This window comes from Spermophilus citellus (assembly GCF_964194105.1).
Source record: "Spermophilus citellus genome assembly, chromosome: 18".
Taxonomy (NCBI): Eukaryota; Metazoa; Chordata; class Mammalia; order Rodentia; family Sciuridae; genus Spermophilus; species Spermophilus citellus.
In genome coordinates, this window is record NC_138200.1 from 3,291,047 (window position 1) to 3,316,902 (window position 25,856).

General features: G+C 51.2%; 3 protein-coding genes across 3 annotated transcripts in view; all 3 read left to right on the forward strand.

Annotated features, from left to right (window-relative positions):
• Positions 1-25,856, forward strand: part of LOC308637577 (leukocyte immunoglobulin-like receptor subfamily B member 3) — a 48,168-nt gene that overhangs the window by 18,189 nt on the left and 4,123 nt on the right. The window lies entirely within an intron of this gene.
• LOC308637258 (leukocyte immunoglobulin-like receptor subfamily A member 5) lies at positions 3,762-5,534 on the forward strand (the record flags this gene model as incomplete). The annotated part of the gene is made up of 5 exons (XM_081273586.1): positions 3,762-3,837; positions 4,014-4,049; positions 4,203-4,487; positions 4,615-4,917; positions 5,455-5,534. The coding sequence occupies exons 1-5, from the start codon at positions 3,804-3,806 to the stop codon at positions 5,532-5,534; spliced, it is 738 nt and encodes a 245-aa protein (XP_081129712.1). The 5' UTR covers positions 3,762-3,803.
• LOC308637594 (leukocyte immunoglobulin-like receptor subfamily A member 6) lies at positions 23,597-25,208 on the forward strand. Its single transcript, XM_081274124.1, is given in 7 exon segments — positions 23,597-23,757; positions 23,759-23,777; positions 23,780-23,827; positions 23,982-24,017; positions 24,185-24,472; positions 24,610-24,912; positions 25,126-25,208. Coding segments are annotated over 7 exon segments (831 nt in total). The 5' UTR covers positions 23,597-23,688; the 3' UTR covers positions 25,194-25,208.

Genomic DNA, 25,856 nt, shown 5'->3' on the forward strand with positions numbered 1-25,856 from the left:
CCTGTGCCCCCATCAGCTGCCAAGGTGGAAACTCAGGACGGGGTGGCCCTGCTGCCCACGTGAGCAGGACGGTGGAGAGTCTGAGCGCAGGAGCTGAGACGCCCTGAGGAAGGGGACAGCCAGCTGCAGCCACGTCCTGGGTGAGGTCGGCCTGGGGACTCCACAGCAGCCCCCCTGCAGTGCTGCTCAGAGATGGTACAGGACAGAGAGGGCCTCACACCTGAGAGGACACCACCTTGGAAACCCTGTTCCCCTCATTGGGATTCTCAAGAAAACCCCTGACCCGGCTGGTCCCCTGCAGCACACAGCTCTGCCCACAGGAGCCCCCACCTGGCCCTCGGCCTCTGGGATGGTCCCAGGCCCAACCAGCCGCCTGTCCACCCAGTGCCCTGCTGGCTGCCTGAAGGTGGCCCAGGATTTCCTCCCCAGGAAGGAGACACAATTTCTCTCTATTTTGAACCAAAGATTGAAAATGACATTTTCCTACATGGCTACATTTTCATGTGAGTTGTCATGGATGCTCCTCTTCCAGGAACATTTTCCTTCTGAGTCCTCTCCCCAGTGTGGACACCTGAAGGCGCTGCCCACCACCTGCCAGGTCCTCCCACAGCACAGGGCCATGAGGAGGAAGGGGGACACGGGCCATCACGGGGGACCTGGAAACCCTTGAGGGGAGACAGGAGGACTTGCCAGACCCAGCAGCTGCCCCGTCCTACCTCTGCCCCCTCTAGGGGATGATGCTGATCTCAGCCCAGGACGAGAAAGGGGGTGAGCAATGGCCACGGTGAGACCTCACGCAGCTTCTCTCAAACCCCAGAGATGCCTGACCTGGCTCATGCTTCTCTTCTGGTGCTGGGTGGGGTCCAGGCCTCCCCACTGCCCCTCCCCAGCCCTCCTTAATGTAACCGTCCATGGAGAAAGTGAAGGAGCAACCCACGCTGAGGCCTGTCCACTCTGGGAGGAACCAAGGTCATGGTGAAGATTCTTCTGACTCATTGCCATGTTAATGATGAATAAAAATTGATCATGGTTGGGGTGGACAATTTCCTGTGTTGGGATGTGACTCTGGTGTGACATGGGCACCTCACTGAGCTCATGGACACACCCACAGCACCACAGCTACCGTTCTCGTTTTTTCTTTCCGTGGTGAGAACACTGAAGATCCACCCTCTGCACATTACAAGTGGATGATGTGGGTGTGCTCACAGCAGTCCCCAGGGCTGGGGTGGTGACTCAGGAGATGACAAACGGGGTTCCCAGTGTGCTTCTGCAGGACGCAGGACTTCCGGACGTCAGCGCGTGCCTTGGTGACCACAGCTCGCAGGGCCTTCAGGTTCCACTTGGTTCTCGAGGCGTGTCTTTGTCAGGGCCTTGGTGGACACCAGGACCTCAACACGGGGAGCGGTCACCCAGCCCCACCCAGTGGGACAGCAGCTGGTCTCTGCCCTTCACACTGTATCTGCTGAGGGTTTGCTTGTTGTTGAGGCAGGACTCTTGTGCTGCCCAGACTGGCCTCCTGGACTCGAGACATCCCTGGGCTCCTGAGCCTCTGAGTAGCTGGGACCTCAGGAGCCCAAAGCCTCACTAGGCCCCACAGGGCTTTGAAGGGGGAGCTTCTCCCTCTCTGTGCTGTCCACGTGCTCCTCTGAGATAATGGACTGTGGGAGGAGTCGGCCACTGGGCACCAGGAGCAGCAGGTTTGGTGGGAGGTGTAGTGCCCTCCACCCCTGTCACAAGGGCCCCACCCAGGACCATGCCTGCGCCCGTGGCCTTCTGCAGAGGGCTCATCCCTCCAGGTTTAGGGAGCCCTCAGCACTGAGCAGAGTTCGACTTCCGCAGCATCTCCAGAAAGAAACAGGGGAACGCACCACCATGAAGCACCTGTGACACGGAGAGAAATTGTTCAGAGCTGATGCAGACAAATAGGTACCATGGTCTCTGAGCTCTAGATGCACCTGAGTCTCTCTCAAAGATGACACAGCAATTGAGCATCAAAACCTGAAAAGTACTGTGAGTTAGAAGAGGGTGTTTTACTCATTTCAATTATAGTAGGAGACGGAGGAGATGGATGGAAACAGTGAACCCTTAAAAGGTATTACAGAGACCAGCCCAGCACAGGGGCCCAGGGCTTTAACTCCAATGACTCTGGAGGCCGAGGCAGGAGGATGGCAAGTTCAAGGCCACCTGGGGAACTTAGGAACCTCATGACTCAACATAAAAACTAAAAAGGACTGGACAGGACGTAGCTCATGGGACAGGCCTGCAGAGCACCCCCAGGGCCTGGGTCCACCTTCAGGGCCGCAAAGGAATCAGAACAAACAAACAAAAGATATGAAAGGAATGAGAGGACATGAAGGTCAAGAAGGCAGAGGCACTTGAACAGGGACGTGCTCCCAGGTTATGGGAAAGGAAGGACCTGGGACAGTGAACGCCCAGGATGCAAAGCAGGTCAAGTCCCCCACCTCTGCTGACCTGGACACGTTGTGGGACACGACAGGAGCAGGAGCACAGAGCACCCAGGGACCCCTTCATGCTCCATGGGAGCACCCTCATCACCTTGGGCTGAGGCAGGGAATCCACTGATCCCACAGACCAAGAGAGGTGCTGAGACATATTGAAATGTCTCCTTGCACGTAAGTGGCCACGTGGAGCCTGCAGTGTGCACACAGGGGCAGGCAGCAGGAGGGGGAGCGGGGCCTTGCAGGGCTGGGGTTGCACCCAGGTCTCCTCTGCAGCTGCCCACCCCCGGCCCTTCCTGGGGTGAGGAGCTGGTCACCTTGCTGTGGGGAGGAGGCAGCAAACCTGCAGGGTGTGAAGGTCCTGTGACCACATCCTGCTCATTGCTCAGCTCCTGCATCCTGGCCCCAATGTGGCCCCAATTTACCCACCTCCTGTCCCTGCTGGGCCCTGGAAGGGGAGGCAGCAGAGGACATGGTGGAAAGTCCCTCCTGAAGACATTGGGCCTCCAGAGCCCAGGCTGAAGGGGGGAGCCCTGGGAAGCTGAGGTCATGCACTGAGGAGCCCAGGGTGACCTGCCACAGCCAACACTAGGGACAGGCAGAGTCCTGGGAGAGAGTCCACATGGGTTACCTCTGTGTGGTTGTGTCACAAGTGCTCCATCTAAGCCACCTGATCTAGGGACACACGAGGATCCTCCCAGGCGCAGATTGTGGTTTTGGCAAAACACGAGGGTTCCTCCCAGGTAGGAGGGGTGGGGACAATGAGGGGACCTGGGATCCTCTGCACTGGGTCCTCTGGAAGCAAAGGAAAAGGACGCTGGACCCTGACGCTCCCACTGTCCTCTGAGACCTGCCTGGACACCTCCTTGGCCTCAGCCAGATCCGCAAAAGGCTGAGGTGATCACGTTCTGGGGTCTCCAGGGAGGGCGGGTCACCTGGTGAGCAGGAAAGCTCCGGTGCTGGACACAGGGACCCCTGGGGACCAGGCACTGCCTGAGGGTCTCCACCTGACAGGGGACTGAGGTCAGGGTGCCCCTGCTGCAGTCACAGGGACTGGCCAGCAGCAAGTGACATGGCATGGATGGGCAGCATTCAGGTCAGTGTATAAGGGCCTCAGGGTCAGGGGACCTCAGATCTCCCCTGAGATGTCCCAAAGGGGCGGAATTCCCCAGAGCCCTGCCTTGAGGAAACCAGATATGGGCCAAGAGTGGCCGCCCTATCCGGTGGGTGCGCAGCTCTGGGGATCAGGGGCCAGCAGCAGCCCCAGCTTACCACTTCCGTGCTCTCTGACCTGCAGGGCCTGCACTCTCCCCTCTGGACGCTGGAGTCTTCAGACCAGGCGGCATGAGGTCCACCCTGCCTGTCCTCCTCTGCCTCGGTCAGTGTTGGTTGGAGGGAGGGACACAGGCTGGGTGGGGAGGGTCCCAGGTGCCTGTTCACAGGGAACTCTCAGGTCTTAGTCTCATATGGTACCAAATGGCTGCTGTGACCACAAGGGACAATAATTCTCCCCAACACTGAGATGCCAGCTCCTCACGGGAACATCTCTTCCAGGGCTGAGTCTGCAACAGAGCCCCCGGGGGTCTTCAGGTGAGTGCCCTGCAGCCTCCCACGTCCTGCCCAGGCTCAGCCCCTGGGGTCTCAGGAGAGAAGAGAGCAGCCTGGGCCGAGGGTGGTGACAAGGTAGGGAAGTGGGACCTGGGGTAGGGACAGGCCAGGACCCAGCCTCTGGTTTTCTTGCAGGGACCCTCCCCAAGCCCAACCTGTGGGCAGAACCAGGCCCTGTCATTCCCCGTGGAAGTTCAGTGACCCTCTGGTGTCAGGGAACACTGTACGCCCAAGAGTACTGTCTCATTATGGAAAGGACCAGGAGGCCCACATGCAGAAGAGCCTTACAGGGTCCAGGGAACAGGGCCATGTTCCCCATCCCCACCATGACTGCGCAGGATGCAGGAGGGTATCAATGCTACTATCAGAGCCCTGCTGGCTCCTCACAGCACAGTGAACGCCTAGAGCTGGTGGTGACAGGTGAGTGGACACTCAGGGGTCCGGCCCCGGCTCTGCCTAAGGAAAGGGGTCTGCCCCCAGGTGTCCCTCTCACAGCCCATTAATGGGGGAGGAGGGAGCCATGAACGCCCGCCTCCTTCTCTCCTAGGATTCTACAGCAAACCCAGGCTCTCAGCCCTGCCCAGCCCTGTGGTGACCTCAGGAGGGAACGTGACCCTCCAGTGTGGCTCATGGAAAGAATTTGACAGCTTTATTTTGACGAAGGAAGGAGAACACAACCTCACCTGGACCCTGGACTCACAGCAAAAACCCAGTGGGCAGTTCGAGGCCCAGTTCCCCGTGGGGCCTGTTAACCCCACCCACAGGTGGACATTCACATGCTACGGCTATTTCAGGAGCAAACCCCAGGTGTGGTCAGACCCCAGTGACCCCCTGGACCTCCTGGTCTCAGGTAAGGAATTCCCATCTTTCATTCCAATATTTGCGACCTTGTGGGCAGAGACTCAGGGTGAGAGAGGGTGACCTGCAGGGAGGACGGGGGACCTCAGCTTGGACCTCAGCCAGGACCTTAGATGCAGGTGCTGCTGGACACGCAGGGGACCCTACCCTGCAGGAGATGTCCAGGAGCAGCACAGGGTCCCATGGACAGGGAGGAGCAGATGGCATGAACCACAGCCACTGCCCCAGGAGAAGGGCTTCACGCCTCTTATGCAGGTCCTGCACCCTGTCCAGGAGGGCAGCTGTCCATGGGGCAGGAAGGACACACAGGACGCAGGTCGCTGGGAGGAGCAGGGGCCGTGTTCCACGTCCCCTCTGGGAGCTGCTCCTGGGCTGCCCCAGGTCCCCACACCCTGGCTGGCTGCAGACACGCAGGAGGCTCTGGCCTGTGAGCTGGTGTTCACTCAGCTCTAGGGGCAGAGGACGGCCACTGTCACTGGGTGGAAATCAGGGGCAGCCGGACCTGCCCCTCCTGGCTGCTCCCTCCCAGGTTCAGTGCTGGAGATGCAGCCTGCCTGCTCCTCAGGCCCCTCGGCCACGGGGGGACACACGGCTCTTTGGCATTTGTAACCCACACACGATGAGTTCAGCTCTCGGGGGGACACTGTGAGGGTCAGGCCCGCTCACCCTGAGTAGTGAGGAATCAGGTGCGAGGTCACCTGGGGCAGACACTCACCCTTGCTTTGTAAACCTGCCGCGCACGTTCGGCGAAATGGACCGAGTCCGGCGGGAGACGTCGGGATTAAAAAAGACACAGGAGTCCGAGGTCCTTCATCCAGGGGGAAAAAAATCAATCTTTATTCGCTCAGCACATACTTATATTATCCTTGCCCAAGGCCGGGAAAGTTACTCGTAGGCGGGAGCAAAGGGGAAGGAAAAACAGGTGGTTCATGTCGACTCATAATGAGCCCTCAACCAGGAACCTTATCAGACCCAAGCAGGTCAGGGCGTCCCCACATGACCATTACAGGCTGAAATAACACGAAAACAGACACCACAAGTCCTTCAAGGCCTGGTGAGCTGCCTCAAAGCCTTGTGAGCTGGCCTCTTTGACGTGCACAACAAGAAACCAGGGCTGGATCCAAGCCCTGGGGACCGGGGGGAGTCCGTGCCAGCATAAACCCTCGTGACCTTCTCCCCTGTGCTGAGGTCTGGGGACATTGTTGTCGGCTCAGCTGCCCTGCTGGGCAGTGGGACAGAACCCCCCTCCTGCTCTGTCCAGCCCGCACTGTAGGATCCTCCAATGTCCCAGGACTCCGTTTGTCCCCACTGTGTCCTCTATACAGGGAAATCTGTCCACCTGAACTTACGAGCACACTCAAAAGCATCCCCAGCACCATCAGCAGGGACAGCGTGGCCCTGCTGTCACCTCCATGCGGGAACCCTGCTGTGCCACTGAGTGCCTCACACACCCGCCAGGCTGGCCCCGGGTGACCCTGTGAGCAGCCCGCTGCGGCCCTGGGCAGGGCGAGCACCGGCTCCTTCGTGCTGCGTGGGGTCCTCCAGGACAGGCCACAGACCCTCAGGCAGTGGCTTTGGCAGAGAGACCACACATGGGTCAAGGAAGACTGGGTGGTCCCTAGAACGCAGGGCGATGGCCGTCCCCACAGACTGCACAGTCATGGAGCAGGGTCCATGTGGTCGTGGGCAGGGTGGGCGGGAACACGGCTGCCGACTCCAGGGGGCTCAGTGACCGCCCCCACAGTTCTGATGGGGTTTAAAACAAGGAACTAGACAGGTCCACACCCAGGGGAAAGTCGCCGTCCACAGGCAGATGTCACTCACGACCATCTTTGGGGCGACGTCGGGTTGCTCTTGTGTGGGTCGAGGCCACCTGCCACCGTCCACCTCGACTCTGAGACTGCACAGGCCTGAGGGACCTGGGGGGGTGGGACCAGCGTCTCTGCTCCATGGAGCCCCAGGTCCCCTGGGCCTGCTCTTGGTCTGAAGGCAGCTCTTCCCAGCTCCCCTCCAGGAGGCCTTCCCCAGGTTCCAGGTGTGTCCAAAAGGACAGACCTCATCTCACCTTTACCTAAACAGAAGAGGACGCCATCTGCTGCTCAACCGTCCCTCATCACCACTTGCAGGAGACCCACAGGAACCTGGGCCTCAGGGACCCCGTGGTCCCCCTGTGACATGTACCTGGACCAGCACAGCAGGGTGAGCCTCTGCCACACACGCTTGGGACAGGCCAGCGGGCTCTGGGATGGTGCCTTGGGGTCGAGGTTGGCACACAGCTCAGGGGACAGGAGCCCTGGGGTCAGACCCAGGCAGCGGGCATCCAGGCCCAGGCCCCTGCCCAGGAGCCTCTGTGGGTCTCCACACTAAGGTGGGAGGGGCCGAGAGCCCACAGGTGAGGCCCACCTGACGGTGCTGCTGTGTCAGCCTGAGGTCTGCTCTGGCCACATCCTCCCTGGGGACAGTCGGAATCCCCTGGGGGAGGGTCACTGACTCCTGCAGGTCCAGGTGAGGAGCCCAGTGGCTGGAAGAGGGTAGATGACAAGCCACTCTGCCCCAGGGGTGCAGGATCAGGTCCCCAGTTAGCCCAGGGTCCTACTGAAGGGACATGTGACTAAATCAATCAGGGTCACTCCTCGTCAATCTGGGCTGACTACATAAAGACACAGACACAGAAAATACATTTTTCTTTGGGTTCAGTGACGGCTCCTCAGCCACAGCTCCCACAGGAGGCAAGGCAGGCAAGAAGGAGAGGGCACACCTCGAACCCAGGTTTTACTACTGGGGAGCCAATCCACGGAACATTCTATCCAAAAAAGGGAAAAGGGTAGGGTTACACAAATAGGTGGGTGTGATTCCCCCCATCAGGTGACGCCCACCCGCAGAGCTGCACCTTTCTATGGGAGCAGAGGTAGAGTCCTATTGCACTGCGATGGGTGCTATACCATTTCAGTTCCCCTTTACTCAGGACTTAAAGGTGGGTGAACAGCTCCTGTCCAGTGCACCCCCCACATCCTCCTGTTTCCAGTCAAGACTGCGTTCTCTGGAGAAGGAACAGGAAGTTTGCCACACCAACCAAGTACAGGAAGGAAGTGTGGCTGCCAAGGGGGGAGGCACACAACGTGAGCCCCACCCTCCAGCCAGGCACTGGGTCCTGCCCAGGACTGAGGCTGATGAGGGCAAGACAGACTCCTGCTACCCCCCATGGCCATCCCTGAGCAGTGAGCACCAGCTGAGCACAGTCCAAGCAAGGCTACCAGACCAGCTGGGCTACGGGACCAACCAGCAGAGTTCACCCAGCTGTGTGCACTGGCCCTGAGGCATGCAGGGTGGACCACACAGGGAGTGGCCCTGGGGCAAGGGTGGAATATTACAGGGACCCAAGTCCCTAGATTACTTTGGACCTGCGGTGAATGAGCATCTAACCTGTCACATTCAGAGAGGTCTGGATGCAATGCCATCTGTGAGACCTGCAAGGCACCTGGAGGCCACTTCCTTCCCTGGAACACACTCAGCAGGAGACAGCAGCAAATCCTGCTCCCTGAGGCTGAAGCCTGAGCTGAGGGTGGGTGCGTGGGGCCCACAGCTGCCCTGGGCAAGGACTCCAACATCTGCTCCATCGACATGGAGCATCCCCTCACTCACTTCAGGGGAAGGACTCCAGCCACCCGTGAGGTCCACAGGGAGGTAAGAACATGACCCTGGGACGCACTGCGGAAGGCTGAGGTGGGGACACCCACAACAGCAACCAGGTGCTGACCATGGCCCATGAGCACAGGAAGGTGCCCTTAGAGTGGATGGAGCCAGGGGCTGAGCAGGCCGCTCTGAGGCCCAGGGCCAGCTCCATTCACAAGGCTCTGGATTCTATCCCCAGCACCAGAAAACAGGTGGGTTGGGGCAAATATGTACAGTCTGGGTGCCTTCCCCTGGTTTAGAAGATGTAGATACAGGGGATACACAGAGACGTTCATTCTTAGGGTTTGAATAATTTTGTTATTTTTTCCCTGAGTAGGATCCATGAAGAATGAAATGAGCATCCAGAGTCACTAGGCACTCAGAACACCAGATAGCCAAGACTTTTTAAAAAGAACCTCTCCATGACATACTGTGATTTAAATGCCTAACATACAGGAAACAAATACTATTTTAAAAGTTTCAAAAGTAAAAATGTCAGTTTACATTTAGAGGCAGCCCTGTCAGAATTACTTCCAAACTCTTAGAACAAATCCTAAAAATCCAGGAGGACTTTGAATCATGTGTCCCAAACCCTGAAAGAAAACAACGGCCAACAACTATTGCTGGATCCAGAAACGTTATCCTTCAGAATCAAATAAGAAATGAAAACCTCCCAAGAGAAGTGAAAGTAAAAGAATCCGTGACTACTAAAATGGCACTATAGAAAATACTTGTAAAAATATTTAACTCAAAAGAAATAAAAAACCACATTAAAAAACCACAGAGCTCACAAACAGGTAAGCCTCATCTGAAGAGTAGCTAAGCAAATGAGAAACAAGACCAACTTAGGGAAGTGGAGGGAAGATGGCGGCGGGAAGTGAGTAAGCCGCTCTGTGCCCCGCACCGCCGCGTCTGAAAAGATGAGGTAAAGATCATTAAAGGAGATCTGTCGATAAAAACCCAGCACCGTGTCAAGAAAGGGGCCTAGGTGGAGTGAATCCGCCACTAATCCAGCCAAGGTGAAGGGAGTCCAGCACGACTTCAGCGCGAGCATTAAGGCCGCAGCCCGGCTCCCTGGGCCCCTTCTCCTTCTCCTCTCCGCCTCTCCGCCTTGCTTCTTTCTCCCCAGCTGTCTTTTATCCCAAGCTCAGTCTCTAAATTTAGATCTCAATTTCTTTCCCCCACCCCGCCCGCTCTCCTGCGTGTCCGGTACCGGACCGCGCGGCCCTGAGGCGCCGCCTCCCCTCCCCCAACCCGCACCCCCTCCCCGGGGGTCCCGCCGACGGCCGCCGCCGCCGCCGCCGCCTCCCACAGAGCACCATAGAGCAGACTCTTCACCGCGCGAATGAGCTGCCGAAGTATATGAAACAGCTGATAAGAGGAGCGACAATTTAAAATCCAAGTGATCCGAGAACACACACTGAGCTCTGACCCGCTGAATTCAAACTCCCGGTCACCTGCTTCCCGCAGACAAACAGCTATGACTCGGCATTAATTCATCCGGCTGAAACAACTGGTCAGCCCTTCTCATCCTACGAAGGTAAATGCCTACCGAGCCTTCATAAGTAGTGGCCACAGGTTTGAAACGGGGCTTGGGAGAGAAGGACCCACCCGTTGAATTAGTCGCCCGGCAAAGAGAAACGACGTCATCAGACTGCTGCGGAGGAGATAACTTCGTTGAAACAGGTGTGTGATCCCATAGCCTTGCCTCTCCACACATCGGGAAAACCCTAAGAGCCCCTCCCAGCTCTCCCGTAAGGGCCCCTCCCAGCTCTCCTGTGAGTGCTTCAGCCAGCCCGAGGGAATCAGAGGTGGTGCGAGTCCCGCGAGTGGAACTACCGCTCCCACCAGGGCTGACTGCTGAGGCCTCTTGCACCACCTACGGGGAAGTGGATACCAGAGGGCAAGTAAAATCCGCTGAAGATTCTCAGCCCCAAGCTCTACAAACTTAGGGTCTGAGGGAATGGCAAACTGGAAGAGTGTGCCCAGTCGTTCATGAAAACAGGGCTCCCGGGAGCAGCAGACTTGGCGTGTAGCCAGTATTGTGGTGAGAGGGGCCTGGCTAGAGAAAAAGTGGGAAGTGACTAGACACAAGAGGAGGCCCTAGACACTCAGGATTGGAGACTCGCCCTGTCTGGGAGGAGCTGCTGCACAGTGATTGGTTCCCGCGAATTGACAGGAGAAACTTGGCCAGGTGGGCACAGCGCCACCTACTGGAAGAGAAGTTAATCAAACTCTAAGACGGCATTTATTAGTTTTTTTGTTTGTTTGTTTTTTGTTTTTCTTTTTCTTTTCTCTTTTTTTTTTGATTTGGGTTTTTCTTTCATTTTCATTTTTTTCTTTCTTGTTGTTTTATTAATTTTTTTTTACAATTTTTTTTTAATTTTTTTCTACTAATTTTAATTTAAAATTTTTTTAATTATTATTATTATTTTATTTATTTTTTTTAATTTTTTTCTTTTTTAGTTCCTATCTTTTTCTTCTTTAGTCTTTTCATTTTTCTTATCCCCCCTTTTTCCTTGAATTCTACCTGCCTACTCTCATTCTCTTTAGAGACTTCTTCCCTTCCCTTCAAATACCTTTCCTCCCAAGCATCAAACTAATTTATAGGAGTAAACAGTAACTCAGCAGTCAAACAGAACAAGAAGCAACATGAGCAGCTTCAAAAAATAAGGAAGAAAAGGAGTACAAACAATGCAGGACAGCCTAAATATTCAGGAGGACCTAGAGTCATCAGAAAAATGGTCATATAAAGAACTCAAGGAACACCTAAGACAGATGGAATGGAACCTTAAAGAGGATACAAGACAGCAAATTCAAGCAGCGAAAGAACACATTGAGAATGCATTTCACAAACAGATAAAAGAAGAAGTTAAGCATCTTTATCAGGAGATAGAGATTATAAAAAATAATCAAACAATAATTCTAGAAATGAAGGAAACGATAAACCAAATTAAAAACTCAATTGAGAGTATCACTAACAGAGTGGAGCAAGTAGAAGCCAGAACATCAGATAATGAAGACAAAATATACCATCTTGAAAAGAGTCTAGCCAACTCAGAAAGGCTGGTAAAAAATCACGAGAAAAACATCCAAGAGTTATGGGATAACATAAAAAACCAAACTTACGAGTCATCGGGATAGAAGAAGGTACAGAGATTCAAACCAAGGGAATGAGAAACCTGCTGAATGAAATAATTACAGAAAACTTTCCAGAAATAAAAAAGGAAACAGATATACAAATTGAAGATGCATACAGGACACCGAGCACACAAAATCACAGTAGACCAACGCCAAGACACATTGTTATGAAGATATCCAACATACAGAACAAAGAGAAAATATTAAAAGCTACAAGAGAAAGGAGACAGATTACATTTAGGGGTAAACCAATAAGGTAAACAACGGATTTTTCATCACAGACACTGAAAGCAAGAAGGTCATGGAACAATGTATTTCAAACACTGAAAGACAATGGATGCCAACCAAGAATTCTGTATCCAGCAAAATTAAGCTTCAGGTATGACAACGAAATAAAAATATTTCACGATAAACAAAAGTTAAAAGAATTTGCAGCCAGAAAACCAGCATTGCAAAGCATTTTGAGCAAAACACTACAAGAAGAAGAAATGAAAAACAATAACCAAAACCATCAGTGGGAAGTGCCTCAGTAAAGACAGAGGGCGAGGGGAAAGACAATCATGGAGAAACAAACTAAAATTTTTTTAAAAAAAGGATAAACAATCAATCATGGATGGAAGTTCAAACCACATATCAATAGTAACTCTGAATGTTAATGGCTTAAACTCTCCAATAAAGCGACATAGGCTGGTATCATGGATTAAAAAAACAAATCCAACAATATGCTGCCTCCAGGAGACACATCTGATTGGAAAAGACATACACAGGCTGAAGGTGAAAGGATGGGAAAAAATATACCACGCACACGGTCCTCGCAAGCAAGCAGGGGTGGCCATCCTCATATCAAATAAAATCGACTTCAAGACTAAGTTAATCAAAAGGGATAAAGAAGGTCATTATATACTGTTAAAAGGAACCATTCACCAACAAGACATAACAATTATCAATATTTACGCACCAAATAATGGTGCTGCGACATTCACAAAAAAAATTCTCCTCAAATTCAAGAATCAAATAGACCACAACACAATAATTATGGGAGACTTCAACACACCTCTCTCACCATTGGACAGATCCTCCAAACAAAAGTTAAATAAAGAAACTATAGAACTCAATACCACAATCAATAACCTAGACTTAACTGACTTATATAGAATATATCAACCATCATCAAATGGATATACTTTCTTCTCAGCAGCACATGGATCCTTCTCAAAAATAGACCATATATTATGCCACAGGGCAACCCTCAGTAAATATAAAGGGGTGGAGATAATACCATGCATTTTATCTGATCATAATGGAATGAAACTGGAAATCAATGATAAAAGAAGGAAGGAAAAATCCTACATCACATGGACAATGAACAATATACTACTGAATGATCAATGGGTTACAGAAGACATAAAGGAGGAAATCAAAAAATTCTTAGAGATAAACGAAAATACAGACACAACATATCGGAATCTATGGGACACAATGAAAGCAGTTTTAAGAGGAAAGTTCATCGCCTGGTGGTCATTTCTCAAAAAAAGAAGAAACCAACAAATAAATGAGCTCACACTCCAACTCAAAGCCCTAGAAAAGGAAGAGCAAAACAACAGCAAATGTAGTAGAAGGCAAGAAATAATTAAAATCAGAGGGGAAATTAATGAAATTGAAACAAAAGAAACTATTGAAAAAATTAACAAAACTAAAAGTTGGTTCTTTGAAAAAATAAATAAGATCGACAGACCTTTAGCCATGCTAACAAAGAGAAGAAGAGAGAGAACTCAAATTACTAACATATGGGATGAAAAAGGCAATATCACAACAGATGCTACAGAAATACAGAAGACAATTAGAAATTATTTTGAAAATCTATATTCCAATAAAATAGAGGATAGTGAAGACATCGATAAATTTCTTAAGTCATATGATTTGCCCAGACTGAGTCAGGAGGATACACACAATCTGAACAGACCAATATCAATGGATGAAATTGAAGAAGCCATCAAAAGACTACCAACCAAGAAAAGCCCAGGACCGGATGGGTATACAGCGGAGTTTTACAAAACCTTTAAAGAAGAATTAATACCAATACTTTTCAAGTTATTTCAGGAAATAGAAAAAGAGGGAGCTCTTCCAAATTCATTCTATGAGGCCAACATCACCCTGATTCCGAAACCAGACAAAGACACCTCAAAGAAAGAAAACTACAGACCAATATCTCTAATGAACCTAGATGCAAAAATCCTCAATAAAATTCTGGCGAATGGAATACAAAAACACATCAAAAAAATAGTGCACCATGATCAAGTAGGATTCATCCCTGGGATGCAAGGATGGTTCAACATACGGAAATCAATAAATGTTATTCACCACATCAATAGACTTAAAGATAAGAACCATATGATCATCTCGATAGATGCAGAGAAAGCATTCGACAAAGTACAGCATGCCTTTATGTTCAAAACATTAGAAAAACTAGGGATAACAGGAACTTACCTTGACATGGTAAAAGCTATCTATGCTAAGCCTCAGGCTTGCATCATTCTGAATGGACAAAAGTTGAAGGCATTCCCTCTAAAATCCGGAACAAGACAGGGATGCCCTCTATCTCCACTTCTATTCAATATAGTTCTCGAAACACTGGCCAGAGCAATTAGACAGACGAAAGAAATTAAAGGCATAAAAATTGGAAAAGAAGAACTTAAATTATCACTATTTGCAGATTACATGATTCTATACCTAGAAGACCCAAAAGGGTCTACAAAGAAACTACTAGAACTAATAAACGAATTCATCAAAGTGGCAGGATATAAAATCAACACGCATAAATCAAAGGCATTTCTGTATATCAGCGACAAAACTTCTGAAATGGAAATGAGGAAAAACACTCCATTCACAATATCCTCAAAAAAAATAAGATACTTGGGAATCAACCTAACAAAAGAGGTGAAAGATTTATACAATGAAAACTACAGAACCCTAAAGAGATAAGTAGAAGAAGATCTTAGAAGATGGAAAAATATACCCTGTTCATGGATAGGCAGAACTAACATCATCAAAATGGCGATATTACCCAAAGTTCTCTATAGGTTCAATGCAATGCCAATCAAAATCCCAACGGCATTTCTTGTAGAAATAGATAAAGCAATCATGAAATTCATATGGAAAAATAAAAGACCCAGAATAGCAAAAGCAATTCTAAGCAGAAAGTGTGAATCAGGCGGTATAGCGATACCAGATTTCAAACTATATTACAGAGCAATAGTAATAAAAACAGCATGGTACTGGTACCAAAACAGGCGGGTGGACCAATGGTATAAAATAGAGGACACAGAGACTAATCCACAAAGTTACAACTATCTTATATTTGATAAAGGGGCTATAAGCATGCAATGGAGGAAGGATAGCATCTTCAACAAATGGTGTTGGGAAAACTGGAAATCCATGTGCAACAAAATGAAACTGAATCCCTTTCTCTCGCCATGCACAAAAGTTAACTCAAAATGGATCAAGGAGCTTGATATCAAATCAGAAACTCTGCGTCTGATAGAAGATAAAGTTGGCTCCGATCTACAGATTGTGGGGTCGGGCTCCAAATTCCTTAATAGGACGCCCATAGCACAAGAGTTAACAACTAGAATCAACAAATGGGACTTAATTAAACTTAAAAGTTTTTTCACAGCAAAAGAAACAATAAGAGAGGTAAATAGGGAGCCTACATCCTGGGAACTAATTTTTATGCCTCACACTTCAGATAGAGCCCTAATATCCAGAGTATACAAAGAACTCAAAAAATTAGACAATAAGATAACAAATAACCCAATCAACAAATGGGCCAAGGACCTGAACAGACACTTCTCAGAGGAGGATATACAATCAATCAACAAGTACATGAAAAAATGCTCTCCATCTCTAGCAGTCAGAGAAATGCAAATCAAAACCACCCTAAGATACCATCTCACTCCAGTAAGATTGGCAGCCACTATGAAGTCAAACAACAACAAGTGCTGGCGAGGATGTGGAGAAAAGGGTACTCTTGTACATTGCAGGTGGGACTGCAAATTGGTGCGGCCAATTTGGAAAGCAGTTTGGAGATTCCTGGGAAAGCTGGGAATGGAACCACCATTTGACCCGGCTATTGCCCTTCTCGGACTATTCCCTGAAGACCTTAAAAGAGCATGCTACAGGGACACTGCCACATCGATGTTCATAACAGCACAATTCACAATAGCTAGACTGTGGAACCAACCCAGATGCCCTTCAATAGATGAATGGATAAAAAAAATGTGGCATCTATACACAATGGAGTACTATGCAGCAATAAAAAATGACAAAATCATAGAATTTTCAGGGAAATGGATGGCATTAGAGCAGATTATGCTTAGTGAAGCTAGCCAAACCCTAAAAAACAAATACCAAATGTCTTCTTTGATATAATGAGAGCAAGTATGAACAGAGCAGGGAGGAAGAGTAAGAAGAAAAGATTAACATTAAACAGAGACTTGAGATGGGAGGGAAAGGGAGAGAAAAGGGAAATTGCTTGGAAATGAAGGGAGACCCTCATTGCTAAACAAAATTACATATAAGAGGTTGTGAGGGGAATGGGAAAATAAACAAAGAGAGAAATGAATTACAGTAGATGGGGTAGAGAGAGAAGATGTGAGGGAAGGGGAGGGGGGATAGTAGGGGATAGGAAAGGTAGCAGAATACAACAATCACTATTAGGGCATTATGTAAAATTGTGGATGTGTAACTGACGTGATTCTGCAATCTGCATTTGGGGTAAAATTGGGAGTTCATAACCCACTTCAATCTAATGTATGAAATATAATATGTCAAGAGCTTTGTAATGTTGTGAACAACCAATAAAAAAAAAGACCAACTTAGACATTAAAGATAAATCAAAATGGTGGGAATTAATAACACATCTCTACAGTCACATTGAATGTACGTGGTCTCAACTCTCCCATTAAATGACTTAGACTGGAAGAATGGATTAATAACAAGACCCAACTATGTTTTAAGCTTAGTTAAAATATCAGGATCTCGGGGATGAAAAGGCACCTTTAATTTACTTCTCTTGTGCTTTCTTCCCTACTTCAGAGATATTTACAAGTGCACCACTTAATTTTGAAACAGTTGACGTCGGGGTGGGGTTCTATATATCTCAAGGTGATTGAGTTCTAATATAATAAATCATGCAGGAGACATGGTCTACAAGATTTCAAATATTAAAAAAGTAAGGAAATGCATTATATATTGACTATGACTTACGTGCAGGTCAGAACTGATCAAATTGCATACTTAAAAATCTGCACATTGTATTGTACTTCAATTGTATCTCAATAAAGCTATGAGAAAAATTTTTAAAAATCAACCAAAATCAGCCTTTTACAGAACTGAGATTGTGGCTCAGCGGTAGAGCGCTCGCCTAGCACGAGCGGGACCCAGGTTCAATCCTGAGCACCACATAAAAATAAAGGCACTGGGGCCGGGGATGTGGCTCAAGCAGTAGCGCGCTCACCTGGCATGCACAGGGCGCTGGGTTAGATCCTCAACACCACATAATAACAAAATAAAGATATTGTGTCCATCTAAAAAATAAAATAAATAAATAAAAGGCCTTGTGTCCATCTACACCTAAAAAATAAATATTTTTAAAAAAATCAACCTGAGTGGGGGGTGCTGGGGTTGTGGCTCAGCGATAGAGCACTTGCCTAGCATGTGTGAGACACTGGGTTCGATTCTCAACACCACTTACAAATAAATAAAATAAAGGTTCATCAACAACTAAAAACTATATTTAGAAAAATCAACCTTTCCAAACACCTACAGAAATCATATAAACATGGAGATTGAAGAATACACCTTTGAACAATGAATAGATGATAGAAGAAAAAGTGGGAGAAATTTTGATAATTTTAGAATGAAATAAGAACATCCACACAACATTCCAGAGCTCTAGTCCACTAGGAAGATGTTTCTAAGACAAGAGTTCATGGCTGTGATGGCCACAGAAGAAATCAGAAAGTCAGCAAATAAACCACCTGGTCACTCATCTCAGGACCCCTGACTCACAGGAACAAATCAATTCCAAAGCAAGTAGAAAGAGGGAAATGATCATCATCAGAGCTGAATTTAATAAAATTTAGAATTAAAAAACGATACAAAGAGCCAGGAGAGGTGGTGCAGGCCTTAAATCCCAGCAGCTCGGGAGACTGAGGCAGGAGGACCACAAGTTCACAGCCAGCCTCAGCAAAAGTGAGGCCCTAAGCAGCTCAGTGAGCCCCTGTCTCTAAATAACACACAAAATAGGGCTGGGGGTTGGCCCTGATAGACCCAACCTGATCTTTTCTTAAAAATTGGGAGCCATCTCGCCACAAAGCCATGAAAAGATAATTTCGGCTTTACTATAAATTACTGCAAATTCTGAACCTGCTTGGAATTCCTGCCCGGGCCTTGAACTCACCCCTGCCTGGCTCTCTGACCAGATAGCAGCCCTCTCTGAAACTTAAGTGACGCCTCACAAATCTTGGCCTTCCCTGGCCAGACAACGACCCTCTCTGAGGCTCTAATGACCCTCATAAATTCTGATGTTGGGGCCAGCAAAAATGTAAACTGCCATTAGTGTGATGCTTGTCAGAGTTCTGTTATCTGTAACCCTCCTTTGTGTAACTTTCTGGGCTATAAAGCTGGGCTGCAGGAAATCTGGGGTGCTGTCTTGTTCCCGAGGTTTTGGGAGGGAGAGGCAGCCCGGCTGGTAGAAATAGTAAGTTTGCTTTAGTTTGATTTTAATTGGAGTCAGTGGTCTTTTCTTGCATCCTGGTCTAACAGCCCAGGGGTTGAGTGCCCCTGAGTTCAATTCCTAGTACCAAAAAATAATAATAATGATACAAAAGATCCATGAAATGAAGAGTCACTTGTCCCTAAACATAAACAAGATTGATGAGACCTTAGTTAACCCTAAACAAAAGAAAAAGAGAAAAGTCCCAAATTTTTAAAAAAATAGAGATAAAAAAAGAAATTACCACAGATATTCAGAGGATCATTAGGGACTGTTTTCAAGATTTTTGTTCCAATAAACTGGAAAACCTAGAAGAAAAGGATCTCTTTCTAGACAAATTTGACCTGCCAATGTTGAATCATAGAAAACCTAAACAGACCTATAACTAGTAACAAGACAGAAGCAGAAGTAAAAAGACTTCAACAAAGAAATCCACAGGATACATTCCCAGCTGAGTTCTAGAAGACCTTTAAGAAAGAACTGATTTCAATGCTCCTCAAATTATTTTGTGAACCAGAAAGGGGTGGAGCACTTCCAAATTTCTTCTAGAGCCAATATCACCCTCCTATCAAACCAGATAAGGACACATAATGGAAAGTAAACTATAGATGACTATTGCTCATGAACTTAGATGCAAAAGTTCTTAGTAAAATATTGGCGAATTATATTCAAGAACATATTAAGAAGAACATGTCTCATGACCAAATTTGTCTTGTCCCAGGAATGCAAGGATGATTTAATACATTCAAATCAATGAATGTAATTTACCAAATCATAGAATTAAGAAAAAAATCACTTAGTCATCTCAAGAGTTGCAGAGAGAGCCTTTGAGAAAATTCAGCACCCATTCCTAATAAAATCACGGTCGGAGCCAGGTGCAGCGGCACATACCTGTACTCCCAACAGCTGGGTAGGCTGAGGCAGGAGGATCACAAACTCAAAGCCAGACTCAGCAAAAGTAAGGCACTAAGCAACTCAGGGAGACCCTGTTTCTAAATAAAATACAAAATAGGGCTGGGATGTGGCTCAGTGGTCGAGTGCCCCTGAGTCCAATCCCCAGTACTGCGCCCCACCAAAAAAAAACACCTGTCCCATTCAAATAAGCTGAAGAAAAAAATAGGAATAAAACTAACCAACGTGGTGAAAGGCCTCCACAGTGAAAACCGTAGGACACTGAGGAAATAAACTGAAGAAGAAGAAGAAAGTGGAGTCTTCCCATGTCCGTGGAGAGCCAGAACTGATATTGTTAAAATGGCCACCACCAAAAACAATCCGCAAATCCACTGCACTCCCCACCAAATTCCAGTGACTCTGTTAAACTAGGAAAAAAAGTCTTAAAATTTGTTTGGAAGAATAGAAGACCCACAATAGTCAAAGCAATTAAAGCAAAAAAAGCAGTATTAGCGGGATCACACACCTGAGCTCACCTTACACCAGAGAGCTACAGGACAGAGCTGCATGGCCCTGACATAGCACAGTCCCAGGGACAGAGGGACAGGAGAGGGGACACGGAGCACCCACATGCTCCCAGCCATCTGGTGCTCAGCACAGCTGCCAAAGCACATGGGAGGAAAGACAGCCTGCAGCAACGGGGCTGGGACAACAGGAGACCCCAGGAGAAGAATGACACTAGGCCCTTGTCACTCACCCTGCCCAACGTCAGCTGGAAATGGATCAAACCTCGGAATTAGACCAGAAATGTGCGACTCACAGAGGAAGACCTCTGTCTACCCTGCAGCACACAGGACGGCCTCGGGGACAATGTCAAGACTTAGTAAATGGATGGATCAGATTAAAGAGCGTCGCAGGACACGAAGCTCTTAATGTGAAGAGAGAACCAGGGAGTGGGGGAGAACCTTCTAGCTGCTCTTCTGAATAAAGTGAATATCCAGAAGACAGAGAGAGCTCAAAAACTTAACAGGGAAAAGAGCCAATGAATCAGCAAACGAACCATCATTTCTCAAAGAAGAAATAGAAATGGCCACAAACACATGAAAACACACTCGACACCATGACCAGATAAGGAGAAGGGAATTCAAACTGCACTGAGATTCCGTCCCCACCAGGCAGCATGCCCGTCATCAGGAATAGGTGACACTAAGTGCTGGGGGGTTGCAGAAAAGGAGCACTCTACCCCCCAGTGGGCTGAGGATGAGCACAGCCACCATGGAAACCCTGTTGAGCTTCCTCCAAAGACGAGGCGCGGAACCCCCTGCGCCCCAGCTGTGCCACCTCAGTGTCTGTCCTGAAGAGTGCAGGTCATCTTACTGCAGAGAGACAGCACACCCTGATGACAGACAGCAGCACACCTCCCAGGAGTCAGGCTGTGGAACCAGCCCTGGTGTGATCCGTGGGTGACTGATAGAGAGAACGCAGGGTCCACACAGTGGAGATTTAGTCACATTAAGAAGAAGGACACATGGCGTTTTCAGGACAATGGGTGGAACTAGAGACCATTGTGTTAAGTGAAATAAGACAAACTCAGAAGGTCAAGGGTGGCGTGTTTTCTTGTGTGTGTGGAAGCCAGAGAGGGAAAGGAAAAGAATGGCGGGGGGTCTCCTGGAAATCAGATAGGTCAGCAGAGGACAGGACAGGGCCAGGAGGAGGGAGGAGGGACAGAAAGGGGAACACGGGTGGCAATGGTGAGTCACGTGCTGCGTTGTGTGCATGTGTGAACGTGGAACTGCACACCCACCAGGCGTACAACGACCGTGCACCAACAGGGAATGTGGGAAACCAAGTTCTACTGCACACTGTCTGCGAGAGATTCCCTTGATCTGGTGTTTTTGTTTGTTTGGTTCATTTTCTCTTTTCTTTGTTCATTTATTTCTCAGACTGAGTCTCCCTGTCTTGCCTGGCCGTCCTTGAACTCCTGGGCTCCAGCGATCCTCCCCTCTCCCTCCCACACAGCCGGGACTGCAGGTCCTGCCACTGGGCACACCTCGGGAACCACACTTCAGCTCAAGGACACACAGAGGCTGAGGGTGAGCACGGAGGAGAATGTTCTGTGCCAACAGGAACCGAGAGAGAGAGCGGGAGAAACTCCAGTCACATCAGCAAAACAGACGGCACCTCAACACGCACCTAGAGACCCAGAGAGGGACATTAGCAGTGATGAAAACCCCATCCATCACCCTCCTGGGACCATTAGGGACACACTTCCACCCACGAGGCACTCAGATGGACAAGAGAAACAGCTGGGTGCAGTGTCCACTCCTGTGGTCCCAGCACCCGGGAGGCTGGGGCAGGAGGACGGCAGGTTCCAGGGCAGCCTGGGCAACTTAGTGACCCCTAAGCAACTTAGTGAGAAAAAGTAAGAAGTGCTGGGGACGTGGCTCAGTGGTGACACATCCCTGCCATCAATCCCTGGCACCAAGATGATGATGATGATGATAATAATAATAATAATAATAATAATAATAATAATAATAATAATAATGATTCAGGCAGATGTGCAGGGGAAAGCTGAGAAGGGCAGTAACGGGAGATGGCCACGTCCCACTTTAATGCTGGACACCACATCCAGGCAGGACATCCAGGACCAAACAGGACAGGAGGACGGGAACCCCAGAGAGCAAGTGGGCTGCCAGAAGGAGCCCAGCCAACCTGGGGCACAGCCAGGACCCCCGCAGGGCGCATCTCGGCGGGTGGCAGGACAGTCCCCACCAACCTAAGAAACCAAAGCCCTGTCAGGTGTCTGTTCAGGCCTCAGTGGAGTGAAACTAGGAACCGGTCCTGAGAGGGAACCAGAGCTCCCCAAGGCTGGAGGGGAGACCCTGCCTCCTGGAACATCCTTGGGACAAAGAGGACACTGAGAGGGATCAGAAAGCTCTTCAAGACAAACAGAAATGACAACAGGACACATCAGAACCACGGGGATAAAGCTGGGGTGGAAGGTCACTGTCCAGGCTGGACCCTGGTTCTGCCCCAGCAGGGGGTGGGGGAGAGAGAGGAGAAGAGGGGAGAGGAGAGGTGGGGAGGGGAGGCAGAGGGGGAGTGGAGGGGAGGTAGGACAGGACAGGACAGGGGAGGTGCAGAGGAGGGACTGAGCGCTGCCCTGGGCCCAGGGGACTGAGCCAGCCCAGGCCTGGCTGGAACCTGCCTGGAGCACAGCACAGCGCCCACCCTCCCCGGAGCCCGGAGCCCACTCCCACCCACATGGAGCAGGGCCTCCTCAATGACCCCTGGTTGATCTGAGACCCAGAGGACCCTTCCATGTGGCTCCTTCTCCATTTGGGGACCTTTCCAGTCCCCTTTCTGCTGATGAGGAGAGGAGCTGCAGGGGGCAGACATTAAGGGACAGTCTCTGAATGCTCGGAGCACATGGGGCCTCCCTGGGACCACACAAGTCCAGCTCCCACCTCTCCTGGCTCAAACCCAGGCTGCCCTGCCCTGGAGGAGAAGCCGGCTGAGCCTGTCCAAATCCAGGCCCTGCTGACCCCACACTCCCACCGTGAGGGGCAGAGAAGAGCTCCACACAGGCAGCAGTGGCTGTGGGACCAGAGTCCCTGCTCAGGAGGACAGGGCAGTGGAGATGAGTGGGCACTGAGAGCAAGAGCTGGCCCAGGAGGAGCGTTCGGCCCCAGGAGACAGGGGCTGCCCTGAGCAGGAAGGGCTCAGCTTCCTCCCCAGGGAGATGTGGGTTCTGGGGCTAAGGAGGGGGGCCATGAAGGGGACCATGAGCAGGGGAACCCAAACCAGCTACAGGAGGAGTGGCCAGTTCTTCCCTGGCCCCTGCGTCCCTCTGTCCCCCACACGAGCTCCAGCTGGCTCACAGCCAGGTGCCCAGGGTCTGCTGCTCTGCGCCCACCTGCAGCAGGAACCTGCTCCTTCCCCAGAGCACCTCCAGGGCTGGGAGACGACTGGCCAGCAAGGACCAGAACCCTGTGCCCAGGACGGGCTGAGGGAGCCCCGGGGAGACCCTGGGAAGAGGACCAGCCCGGGTCACCCTCACCTGGAAGGGGCCGGCTCAGGAGGGCACCAGGGAGTTTGCTGCTGCGTCCTGGCCCTGGAGGGACGAGGACAGGTCAGGCGACAGCAGAAGGGGTGAGAGGGCAGCACTGCTGTCTGAGACGGCTGCAGGGAGCCCAGGCCCACCCCACCCAGTCCTGGGGTCAAGAGCCAGGCTCTGGGAGGGCAGTTCCCCTTCCTGTGGGCAGCTGATGTGACAGCCCTATGACAGGCAGAACCCGGCCTCCAAGTGGCCACACCCTGTGTGTGTCTGTCCTCCAGCTCTGTGACCTCCTCCATCTGGACCCTGGGACCACGGGACGACACACCATGGCCCCCACCCTCACGGCCCTGCTCTGCCTGGGTGAGATGTGAAGGAGGGGGGGACACCCTGTTCTAGGGGGGAGCCAGCCCACAGCCAGGCCCTGGCCACCAGGAGACCCAGGGCCCAGGAGCCTGTGGGGGACAGGGCCTGCTCAGGCCTCAGGGGCTCCCCTCTCACAGGAACTCTCTTCCAGGGCTGAGTCTGGGCCCCGGGACCCGAGGGCAGGCAGGTGAGTGTCCCCAGCTGTCCAGGTCCTCCTCCTGGGTCCAGGAGCCACCCTGGACAGTGGGGTGGAGAACAGAGTTGGAGGCTGAGGCTGGGGAGCCTGGAGGGGGCTGGGCTGAGGGCTGGAATCCGAGGGGCTGTGCTGGGACCCAGCCTCTGATCCCCTTGCAGGGACCCTCCCCAAGCCCACCCTGTGGGCTGAGCCAGGATCTCTGATCGCCTGGGGAAGGCCAGTGACCATCTGGTGTGAGGGGCCCCTGGAGGCCCAGGAGTTCCGTCTGGATAAAGAGGGAATCTCAGTGCCCTGGGACAGACAGAGCCCACAGGGTCCCAGGAACAAGGCCAAGTTCCCCATCACATACATGAGTGAGCACCATGCAGGGAGATATCAATGCCTCTATCTCAGCCCTGCTGGGTGGTCAGAGCCCAGTGACCCCCTGGAGCTGGTGGTGGTGACAGGTGAGAGGACACTCAGGGGTCCCAGCCCCTGGCTCTGCCCTCAGGGAGGGGGTCTGCTCCCAGGGGTCCCTCTCACAGCCCAGCTGGGGGTGGTGTGGGAGGAGGGAGCCATGAACACCTGCCTCCTTCTCTCCTAGGATCCTTCAGCAAACCCAGGCTCTCAGCCCTGCCCAGCCCTGTGGTGACCTCAGGAGGGAACGTGACCCTCCAGTGTGGCTCAGGGCATGGATATGGCAGGTTTGTTCTCACCAAGGAAGGAGGACACCACCTCATCTGGACCCTGGAGTCACAGAGACTCCCCAGTGGGCAGTTCCAGGCCCTGTTCCCTGTGGGCCCCGTGACCCCCAGCCACAGGTGGACATTCACATGCTACGGCTATTACAGGAGCAAACCCCAGGTGTGGTCAGTGCCCAGTGACCCCCTGGAACTCCTGGTCTCAGGTGAGGAGGCTCCATCTTCCCCTGACACAGTTGGGGACATTAAGCAGGGACGTGAGGCCTCTTTCTTAGGACGGCCCCAGGTGAGAGAAAGGGGAGAGAATCAGGGTCTCCTGACCAGAGTCCCCAGGTGTGAGAGGGTGACCTGCAGGAAGGACCGGGGGAGGCAGAGGGTTGGCAGAATCCAGCCCTCAGCCCAGGCTCCTCTTCCTCCAGGGGTGTCCAGGAGGCACTCCCTCCTGACCCAGCAGGGCCCTGCCCCTACCTTTGGGGTCTGTCCCTAGAGCTGATCCCTGAGGCCTCAGTGCTCTCCAGGGGCCTAGACTCCCCCATCCCCTCCACTGCCTGAGTCTCTGGGATCTCTCCTTCCTCATCAAACCTTCCCGCACGGATTTGTGTCCAGGGATCCAGAGCTTAGGAAATGTGGGTGGGGACCCCAGACCCCAGGGCTCAGGGCGGGGAGGCATGAGGGTGAGGTCCAGGCAGAGGTGACTCTGGGCCCAGCCTGGGGAGGAGCAGCCAGCTGAAGTGGGGGGCAGGCAGCCCAGCCCTCACCTCCCACCCACCCCAGGAGGCCCTGAGGACCAGCCCCTCACCCCCACGGACCCAGGACCCCAGAGTGGTGAGTGAGGGGCTCTGGTGGGAGGTGGGCCCAGGGCAGGGCTGAGCTGAGGGGGAGCAGCCCCCTCTGGAGATGCTGACGGGGACCAGCCCCTCCCCTCTGGGCCTCAGTTTCTCCCAGGGCAGAGGAGAGGCCTGGCCCTGACCTTCAGGTGCCTCTCAGGCTGACCTTGGCTGTGCCCTGCTGGGAGAGGGGCCTCCAGGGAAGCCTCCAGGACCTGAGTCTGCAGGGCCCTGTCCCCTCTGTGCGGTGACAGTGACACTGAGCAGGGGAGGGCTCAGGGCCATCGGGGGGTCAGGCTCCTTCCCTCCAGCTCAGGGCTGAG